Here is a 10,545-nt window from a genome sequence, read left to right on the forward strand (position 1 = left end):
TTCCTCCTCACTTCGAGCTTTATGTTCAACTTCAGGTGCTGGGTTTACTTTACACATGCTCAATATCTTTGCTCTCAAGACCTTCTGGCTGCTTCTAAGACCAAAGCATGAGCGGCACAAGACCTGGCAGATGCTATCGTTTGACAAAGTTCTGCGAGTCCATCCTAAAAGAGGTGCAGACCTTTGCTCTAAGCTGTTTTGGCGACAAGTTTTGCTGTGACGGTCTTTTTTTCTGCAGGTGCTTTCTGCAAAATGGTAAAGATTTTGCTAAAGCTCACCCCCACCCTCCTCAAAGAAAACAAAACAAAACCAAAATAAACTATCTCAGTCTGAGGAAAATGTTGACTGTAAGATAAAAGAGATCAAAATCTGATTGAAAAGTGCGACTGAAAGTAGTCGTGTAATATGAATAGCGTAGTAACAGACAGTGCTACAGAAATGATAGGAAGTGCCAGATAACAGAGACTTATTTAAAAGCAAAAAAAGGCAAATTTGTTTCTATATCTATATGCTTAATAACTCTGTTTACTTCTTAATTTGAACTTTCCAGTAGAAAGTCTTACTAGTCTCCCTCTTTTCCTCACTATGTTTGTTAGTCTTCCGTCTGCTGCCACAGTTACTACTCGCCCATTCCTCTCATTTCGTATTAGAAATGCAGTCCTCAGTCCTCAGGGAGACAGAGCTATGGGTACACTGTTTGCCTTTGCCAGCTTGAAGACCTAACACTTATTCCAAGCCTGTTGGCCGTTCCCTAATCCATCAGTGGTTTGCCATTCATAACATCTTTTTCAGGAGTTTGATTATAGTCTTCTGAGAAGACTGAGTAGATTAACTGGCTCTATTATTTACAGTTCTATCAGTACATTTAGAGAACCACAAGACATGAGACTGATTAATCAAATCTGTCTGAAGGGAATTAAGATTTCCTTGCTTTTAGTACTCTGACCGGTTCTCAGATGTATTGCAGGAAACCCTTTTCCTGTTTGTCTCAGCTTCTACCTATGATCAGAATTCTGGTCGCTGGGTTACTTCAGACAAGAGAACATATCTCATTCCTGTGATCAGAGTTTCTCCTTTATTTATGTAACTCCCCTTATTGCGTTCCTTGCTCTCTTTCTGAAGCTAAACAAAGGATCCTGTTGTGGGCATGGGTAAGAAATAATAATACAAGAGAGAAGTCAGCTGGTTTCATGCTTGTGCTACTGCACGCTCTGGAACTGACAGGAGCTCTTCAAGAGGGAGGAAGGCATGAAGCATGTCCTGCCATCAGGGTATCTGTAGTAACTGCTCTGTGTAGAAAGACAGAGATGTTCCTTTTAGCTGATTTTTTGTAGCTCTTCACTCATCACCAGTTCACCTCCAGAGCTTACCACCCGAAGGCAAAGCTGATGGCCAAAGGCAGTTGTCCGGTGCTTCGACTGGCTACAGCCCCCCTTATTCCACGTGTAGGTGGGTTTGCTCAGGCTGGCAGCTCCCTCTAGCCCTGTTCAAGGTATCCCTAGTAGCTATTATTTACTGAAGATACTGCACTGTGCAGTGGAGTTGTCTTCAGTAAAGCAGGAGCAAGCAAGGCTTGTATTGTAGCAGGCCTCATGGGGAGGGAGAGAAAGAAGTCCAAGCTGCCTTGCAGCCATGAACTGTTGCCGAGGTTCTGAAGGTGCTCAGAGCAGGAAGCAAGATGTCTTATCTTTTCGGGCAGAGAGAAGGTTGAGGAGGGAAGGAAAAGAGAATGAGGGGACAAGTAAGAGATGACAATCAGTGACCTAAGAGAAGAATTTCTAAAGTTGCAGAAAGTGATGGGAGAAGCCAGGAGGGAGGCACAAGCCATGCGTCCCACCTAAAGCTGGGGATGAGGAAAGGATGGGGACAGGGGAAAGACATGCCCTCCCATTCTGCCATCCTTGAGATAAGTCTGCTGCTGTAACAAAACTCAGAAAGAGAGTCTACATATACTAATACCAAGCTTATATACTTATGAGTTTGCCTTTCCAAGCTTACCTCCATGTCCAGCAATGTTTCTGATTGTTTTATAGCAGCTCTATATCGACAGCAGATACAGGGGAAGCAGAAGCATCCAGTGACAGGCTGGAAGGGAGGAGGACACTGACTCCGCATTCGGGTTCACCAGCTGCAAGTCGGTCCTCCTTGTAATGCTGAAATCTGTAGCAGAAGGATAGTGAGAGGCTAACAGAATGAGGAACACAGCAGAGAAGGCCAAATAAGCGTGTGTATTTATTCCCACCCATTTTTCTGAATGTCAATAAAGATAGACCCTGCCTCTTGTGCTGAAAACCCACTGTAATGAAACCCTTGCTGTAGAAGAGCTATGACACTTCTCATGTAGAACAGAAGATATCCAGGCTTTCTGGAAAGTTTGCTTTCCTGTCAGTAAGGTGCCATTTTAAACAAAGGGAGTGGGCTGGAGTCAGGGAGATTGTCATTGGTAACGGCTAAAGGGGCCTGCTGGTTTGGTATACAAAAGGGATCTAAGCTGAACTGGCTAAAGAAAGTGTCAAAAGTTGGGGTGATTTGTTGGTTGGTTTGGTTTTGGTTAACATTCATGGAATACATTCTTTTGAAATGTGTCCTTCCCTACTTCCCATTCCCTGGCGGTTCTGTCCCTGTGCCAAGGGAAAAATTGCTGCCACGAGAAACATCTGTAATAGCAGGACCAAACACAGACCCTTTCCTTCATCCCAGGGACAGAGAGAGGCTTGGGTTAACCATGCATTTCTGTCCTTTCCTTGACTGAACCTGTTCACTGACCCAGGGCAGGCGGTGCAGCAGGAACCCCCCCCTGCACACAGGTGCATTGTTTAAACTCCCTTCTGCCCCGTGCCTGTGGTCTCTGGCGGGTGCTAAACCCCACCTGTCACTTTGACGTTGCCTGTAGCCTTGGCAATGCTGTTTTCAATCACGCAGGTGTAGGTGGCGTTAGCAGTAATGTTGTGCAGAGAAGAAACCACTTTCAGAGTGATGTTTTCGGCGTTCAGCTGGTAGCTGGTGTCGGCAGCGTGAGGCAGGTCCTCCCCAGCGTCACTGTAGGCTGTCCAGCGCACGGTGGGTCGAGGGAACCAGCGCGGTGCTTCGCACTGCAACGTGTCCCCGCTGCTGCTGCTTTCCACATGGACCTTGGGGGTGCTGAAGGCTTTGGGAGGGAAAAAGGGGAGAGAGAGTCAGAAAAAGGCAAATGTCAGGGAACTGGGCGTGAAGTGCCCAACCACATCTGCCAGCCACGGTCCCAGGTGTGCCTGGGGTACTTGCTGCTCAGCATCGCAGCACCGCATGTCGCCAGACCAAACAGGGAGGCTCAGACAGAGGTCTGTCACACTGGGCTACAGGGGGTGACTACAGGAGATCTAAAGACTCCTAGGACAAGGCAGTCCAGTTTGACAAGATCTGCTGAGGTCACGGCACAGCTTTAACATCTTTAAGTAATTCTGCTTAACAGTTACGAGCTGGGTCCCAGGCTTGTAAACTAAGCCTTTCCCAAGAGCTCCTGGACATCCTGGCTCCCGGAGGAGACTGGGCTCAGGACATGGCAGGGAGAAGCTCGCCAGAACTGCTTGCTGTTCTCAGAGGCTGGGGGAAGGGGAAGACAACTCACCCTCTCCGCAGGCTGAGAGGGAAGCCTGACCAACGCCTAGTGCTTCGTGATGTGACTCTCACACTAAACGGGGCGGCAGCCAAGGGAAGCTCTGTTTGCACCTGCTGGGGCTGAGGGCAGACTAAGGCATGGCCTGAGCTGCAGCATTTATGCCAACATCCCTGGATTAAACAAAATGTTTAAAGCCCATTGCAAACTCAGCTGTGTTTTAAAGCCAAGGCCATCTCAAATAAAACTTTATGAGTTTTGCTCTCCTAAAAAAACCCGTATCTCTGTCTATTCACTTTTTAGGAGAGCAGAGTTTATCAGTTTCTACTGAAATAAAACATAACACAGCATTTCACATGCCTTTTCTGTGTGGATTACTTAAAACATCGAATCAAGCAGCACAAAAGCAGGCAGATTCACAAGGTTTGAAGGAGGGTTTGGAGACTGAATCCCCATGGGACGTAAGTACGCCTCAGATGTGAGCCAAAGTCCCCTGGCCTTGCTGTTACCTACTATAGTGCCACGCAGTTCTTCCATCCTTGCCACTGCAAGATAAGGAGCTCAGCACCCTTTTTTTTTTTTTGTCACTGCTTGGGAAGGTGCTTCACATAGCAACAGGGCAGAATTTGGGTTAGAATTTTTACTATGCAGCACTTGTGTATGGAGATATATCTTAACCTAGAGAGAAAAAGCTATAATTTTATCTTTAGTAGGTACAAAAACTGCATCTTTATGAGATCAATTAGCTACTCCCATTCTTAGGGGCTCTTTGTAGTCAGTTAAGCAGCTGGTACACTACACGTGGTAGATGATAGAAGAAAAAAGACAACTGAGTGCATTAAAACAATCATCTCTTCTGGAACAAGGATGTGGAGAGAGTGGGTAAGGCTATAAACACCTCTGGAAAAGCCAAAAATACCCCAGTCCTACTCAGGGGTGCAGGGCTCTACGGTGGCTGCCGGAGGAGTGGGTGCCTCTCCCACAGCCTCTAGCACTGGCATAACCACGGGTAGGTCCGACCGAGCCACGTTAACCACTTAAGCAGGTTTGTAGCAGGATTTTCTTCCTCGTATCCCTCACCTCCCGTCCTGTACTGCAGCACTGCCGCTCCACTCCCTCTGGCCGTGGTGACGGAGCACCGGTAGGTTCCAGCATCAGAAAGCTGCACATCCCTCAGCTCCAGGGAAGCATTGCCACCGATCACCTGGTCTGCGAACACTGCCGTGCGGCCCCGAAACGACGCATCTTGCTCTTGCAGGTAGTCCTTCCCGCCTTTAAACTCGTGCACCAGCCCAGCTACTCCCACCTTGGCCCAACGGATCACTATGCTGCCCATCTGGATGTCGGGCTCGAAAGTACAGCCCAGGATGCCGTGCTGACCGATGTTCCCAGGAGACGTCAGCGCCGCCACACCGATGGAGCGTTTTCCTGCAAGGGGAAAGCCAGGCGGCGTGAGAAGGGCGAAGCAGTGAGCACCAAGAAGGGTCGGACCGCAATGCAGAGGGACAGCAGCCCCGGCCGGCTGGCGTGCACCAGCCCTGAGGCTGAATGGCCACCGGCACACACAAGGGCACCAGTAGCACCTACCAGTGCTGCTAACAGAGGTCAACTCCCATGGCTTATATACCAAGACAAAGCAGAGGAGTATCTCTGTAGCGGGCAGTCTGCTTCAAAGTCGCTTCTCGTATCTGTTTGAGAAGAATTAACACTGTCTTTTCTTGCTTACTTATCTATATCAGGGATTTTTCTCTTTGCAGCTGCCAGAAGAGCATGATTTTTGTGTCTTTTCTTAGTCAGAACCTCCCTTTATGCAATATAAATATGACTGTAAGGCGTAACCTTGGCAGAGAAATAAGAAGCTGCTCTTTCACGCTTAGTGCAGTTTTCTTTCCAAACCATTTTCTTTCGTTTAAGAAAAGTCAGCATTTCCCTTCCCTGGGGACGCAGATCGCTTCTCAAGTCAAATCCTAACCAGCAAGCTTGAGAATTAAATCCTTCCCAGAGTCCTCTTTCCCGTGCAGCCCTTCCCTACGTGTCCTTACTCATCATGCCCCAAGGAGGGTGCGTTTCAGCCAACACCGAAGCAACACATTTTTGTCATCTCTGAGGGAGCAGAGGAACGTGCCCCATCCTGGCAGATGCTGCGTGACTTCGCAATAAATACCATCGACTCCTCCTGTCTGGGAGAAGGAGCACAGTACATTCAGGACTTTCTGGACGTGTAGGTTTAGGTCTCCAAGCCCAAGGAAATTTCAGCTAGCACAGCACTAGATCTCCAGTGGCACAGGCTCTGCTACACTTATCAGCCCCTTGCCTCAGCCACAGCAACACAGAGCAACGGATGGAGCTGAACATTTCAGACACTAATGTGCCAGATAACTAAAAAACAAACACCTTAATTTCTGCTGTGAAAGCATAATTCAGGAACTCGCTTCCTGGGGCAAAATGGAGCTGCCCGCAGCACCGGGGCTCATGCGCGCACAACCACCGCTGCTGCCCAGGGCCGGCCCGCTGACAAGGTTTGGAGGAAATTAAGAGCCAGCACAGACTTCCTCGCTCAGCACTGAGTGCTGGTGTCTTCTAACGCACCCCAAGCACACGTGTGTATGTCAATCTCTGCCTTATTTAAAACTGGCGAGAGCTCATGGGCTCCAAGGAGAGCACAGCTCCTTGTGGTGTAACACCACGGAGTGATACCTGGCTGGGAAAGGCCAGGACTGAAGGTGCCTGTGCAGTCAGTTCAGCCATCTGACACACGAGTGTTACAGAGAGCCTTCCCCCAAAGGTGGCAGGCAGCACTGCCGCACCACATCACACCCCGGCCCACGCACAGGATGCGGACACGGAGCAGCGGCAGGGCAGAAGTTCATCGCCCCGCTGCTACCAGCAGGTAACCCGAGCAGCCACATACCTGAGACACCAAACCCGATGACCAGGGCGATCACCACAGCCAGGACGGTGATGACTGTAGTCATGCTATTTGGGGAAAAGAGAAAGAGCGACATTACCGCACAGCCCACCCCCTCCCACACCCTACACCCACGGCGGGTGTCGTGGAGCCGCTGGCAGGAAGGAGGTCAAGGTGTGGTGGGTAAGATGCAGACCTAGGGCAAGGTGGGCTGGTGAAGTGCATGACCGCAGTCGTGACAAACGCTCGGGTGAGCGCTCATTGTCAGAGGTGGGGGAACCGTACGGCGGCAGGACAGGAGACCCAGGCTTTGCCTGCGGGAAGAAGCAGCAGGTCCTGGCAGAGGATTCTCTGCTTGACCCCTGCCAGTGACCCACAGCCGTGGTCACAGCTGACCCTGTCGGGGAGGAATGCGATGGATATCCTCCAGCCACAGGCGCTGGGCAGCTGGGGACCCATTGCCAGCCACCACCTCCCCTGGGGACCTGTGGGATGGGGACTTCGTTTCTCAGCTCACATGGATCCTGCAGCACGACAGCTCCCAGTGGAGACTTCTCATGTGTCACTTGGGGTCTCGGCCAGGTTCATCATGGGACGACCCTGTGCTTTCCTATCCCAGGGCGGATACCGAGCCTCTTGCGTCCACTGAATAACATCTACCTTCTTGAGGAGCTCCACCAACTTCTGATCCCAGAGCAAGACAGTTGCAATAAACAGCCACAGTTGCCATGATCAGCCGCAGCTCTCATGCCTGGGAAGCACAGACTGAGGCCCACAGCACACGTGCCTGGAGCAAGTGGCAGCCACACTGTCTCACAGCGGCTGTGACTCACCCTCACGCCTCTAAATGATAATCCTCCTTCTCCAGAGCGGGCAGGGGAGAAATAGCTGGGAGCTGCAGGACGCTGCCTGCATCAGTAAGTGCTGGAGGGGGTATGACAGGGGACAAGCAGCCAGGACACCCTCCTGTGCGATCCCTGAAGGCTTCAGGTGCCATCACACTTAACCCTGCTCCTCAAAAGGACCCTCTGGCCTAAACACCACCTCTTATCTAGCACCGTGCCAGGCAAAACTGTCCTCAGCTCGCTCACAGACAAACACAAACCAGCACCAACAGGCCAGCACCAACACTTCTGTGCCCTGCCGGCACCGCCTGCCCCCAGAGCTGCAAAGCCTTCCTAGCTTTGTACCCAGAGGTGCCCCCACCCCTGGTTCAGGGCAGCAGCAGGGCTGATGGAAAAGTGGCTTGTTTGCTACAGTGGGATGTTTGCTACAATCTTGCATACGTGGATGCCACTACCCACTTCAACAACTTTACTAGGGATAAGGGGAAATCGGTCCCCTTGGAGTTTCCTCCGCAGAAACTGCAAGATCCAAGAATCACAGGGGCCTTAAAAACATTTGCCTGCGTGCCCCCCGTGTTTATCGAGCCGATCCACAGCCCAGGGTGAACACGAGGAAGCGGCGACCCGGCCGCAAGCTGATGGTAGCTGGGTTACGCAAGTCCAGTCCGGCAGTTGCAGCCAAGAGCATCAGCACCCCTCGTACTTCCCATGTTTCGGAGGCACGGAAACAGGCCAACACAGACAGCTGGCGCTGCCCAGGTCGGAGTGCCGGTCGCTGCCCTCGGCTCCCGGCAGTGCTTTGGCAGCCTGCGGGATGCTGTTCCGTGCATCCATCCTACTCTCTTTTCCGTGGTCCAGTTCCCTATCAGCCAAGAGGCGTTTTGCCTGCAGGTCTGGGCAGCCGGAACGCTGCCGAGCACAGCCTGGGCACAGAGAGAGGCTGGCAGCCGTGCCGTGACACGCGGCAGAGGCTTAATCCTCCTGATCTGTGGCAGAGTAAGCTTTCCCTCAGGAAGGGGCTTAGAGGTGCAAGGATCAAAAAACCCAGAAAATTAAGAGATTGAAAGTCCCCTGCCTTCCCCTTTATATCAAAGCTTACTGTGGAAAAGAAATAGCACGGCAGGGGTAACCCGAAAGGAAAGGTTTTCCATTCCAATAAGCAGATTGCAGAGCTCAACTTTTCTCAGTTTTATTTTTTGAGTTGTTTTCTTTTTTCCTGAAACCACTAGAAACCTCCCATTTCTCCTCTGAAGCTTCCTGGAAAATTCACCCCTCATAACAGATGAAATCTTTTTGGCAGAGTAAACGCAAGCAGGGATGTCTCACACACCTCACTGGAGCCTCTGCCCCTGTCCAGCCTGGAAAAACCCACACCTGGGATGAAGAGGTGCGGCTTGTTGGTGGCTCTGTTCAAGCAGTCAGGTTTAGGTGCAAGCCTGGTCCACGTTCATGGGAGGCTGAAGCAAGTTTGCCAACTAATTTAGCAATCTGGTGGGGGGCATTTTCAACAAACCAGTAGATATTTTTATGGCCTTCCCCACAATACTTCTTTTTCTGACTGTAGTTCATCAGGACTTGGTCAGTAGCTTCAGAGGAAAGAGGCTCATTGAAACGAGAGGCACAAACCAGCTTCCGTGTCTTCCCAGCTCTTACTCCTGGCCCACACAGCAAGGAAATTTGCTGTAGGACAGCTTCTGCCTTTCTCCCACAGCACGTCAATGTGATGGAGACGTAAGCAACTGTCGGAGGGCCAGCAGGAGGAACACAGAGTGTCCCCCAAGCCAGTGACACCACAGCCTACAACAACAGGAACACAGAGCCTGTCTCGAGCCATCAATACCCTGACCTACAACAGCACTCAAACCTGAGGTGGCATATTCCGGCCATGCAGAGTTTCTAGGACATGTCCCCAACCTGGCTGCAGTCAATGACCTGTATACGGGTGTCTGACAGCTACACAGCCCTACTGACTGTATAAAAGAAGCTGTACTGGTATTTAAGTAGCTTGGGTGAGTGCAGTATAGTCAAGCTACAAAGAACTGGTGTCTTGAAAGCTCCTGGCAGCAGAATCATAGAGCTGAGGATTCTAGAAAATGCAATTCCCTCCCTCCTCTCTCCCAAAGCAGACACAGATAATACCATACCTCCAGAAAATGACCTGGCCTTGCGATGCCATGGTCACAGCACCTACGAAGACAAGCCAAACACCAGGTGCCCGAAGGTCTCACACTGTTCAGCACAGTCCCTGTCCTTCACAGGATATATTCTCCTGGGCTGTCCTGCTTAAATAACTGAACTCAGCTAAGGAGTGGTGAGCCCGAGTGGCAAAGTCTCAGGAATGAGGAAGCAATGAGCATCTCAGCTCCCCCCACCAGGCCAGTCTAAAGCAGGGAGGCTTGGTTAGTCACTGGAGCAACAAGAGAGACCTCCTACACCATCCACTAAAGAAACACATATGATTTAAACCAAAATACAATACATCTCATGGTTTGGTAGCCAGCTAATCCTTGGATCAGAGTGCAGCAGTGTTGCATGCAGATCCACAGCTCTCCCATCACTGGTGGGTTGCGTTATACCCAGGACCAGTTCAGGTCTCCTTGCTAAATTCTCCAATTATGCTGTTGGCACTGGGCAGAGAAGTCCCACCTGCAGGCCCCCTTCTCGGCCCCATTCACAATGTGTGTCTTCCCCCGTCTCCCTGTGCTCTGCTAAGAGGCTCCTCCAGGCTCAGCAGTGCTGTCAGAGCCACACAGGTTTGGCAGTGGCCTCTTTTCTACTGCTATTTTCTTCCTCTGAACTCCTCCAGACCAAACTACTTCTACTCCCCACAGCCAGCTCCTGCTGCTCTCAGACCTGCCGTTGTGGTGGACACCAGAGCATGTAAAGGCAACTGGCACAGATTCTCCAAGCCTTTCCCTCTGTGCTCGGTTCCACTCGAGGCTGGGGGCAGGGTAAGCAGCTCTTGGGCATGAAGTTGAGAAGGGCAGGGAGACTGCGCAAGAGCAGGAAAGGGAAGGCAGCTTGCAGCACTGTGTTCTGTTTCCTGAAGGGGAACCTCTGTATCCTGTCATCTGTGTTCCAGGGAGGACGGGGAAAATGGAAATTGTGACAGTCCATAGCCATCTCCAGCAAGTTTGGATGATTAGAGGGAGCGAACAGCTTTCCCATGCAGAGCTGAGAATGCCCAGAGTAACTGG

At 50.9% G+C, this 10,545-nt stretch overlaps 1 protein-coding gene across 2 annotated transcripts; it reads right to left on the minus strand.

The window, feature by feature from the left end:
• VTCN1 (V-set domain containing T cell activation inhibitor 1) lies at nt 1-9,524 on the minus strand. 2 transcript variants are annotated; one of them, XM_009979943.2, is made up of 5 exons: nt 9,493-9,524; nt 6,507-6,571; nt 4,676-5,023; nt 2,870-3,148; nt 1-2,160 (listed from the first exon to the last, which is right to left on the minus strand). In XM_009979943.2, exons 1-5 carry the CDS (start codon nt 9,522-9,524, stop codon nt 2,039-2,041), a joined length of 846 nt encoding a protein of 281 aa, XP_009978245.2. In that variant the 3' UTR covers nt 1-2,038. The 2 variants fall into 2 exon arrangements, with proteins under 2 accessions (XP_009978245.2, XP_086487689.1); XM_086631563.1 differs by having other exon boundaries at nt 1-2,184.
• Between the last annotated feature and the right edge of the window lie 1,021 nt (nt 9,525-10,545).

Source organism: Tauraco erythrolophus, chromosome 1 (assembly GCF_009769465.1).
Source record: "Tauraco erythrolophus isolate bTauEry1 chromosome 1, bTauEry1.pri, whole genome shotgun sequence".
Taxonomy (NCBI): domain Eukaryota; kingdom Metazoa; phylum Chordata; class Aves; order Musophagiformes; family Musophagidae; genus Tauraco; species Tauraco erythrolophus.

Excerpts from the sequence above, each read along its gene's own strand:
- VTCN1 (XM_086631563.1), bottom strand. The coding sequence starts at position 9,524 with ATGGCATCGCAAGGCCAGGTCATTTTCTGGAG. Across the intron at positions 5,024-6,506 it reads CATCGGGTTTGGTGTCTCAG|GAAAACGCTCCATCGGTGTG; the intron begins GTATGTGGCTGC and ends TTCCCCTTGCAG. Across the intron at positions 3,149-4,675 it reads GCTGCAGTACAGGACGGGAG|CCTTCAGCACCCCCAAGGTC; the intron begins GTGAGGGATACG and ends TCCCTCCCAAAG.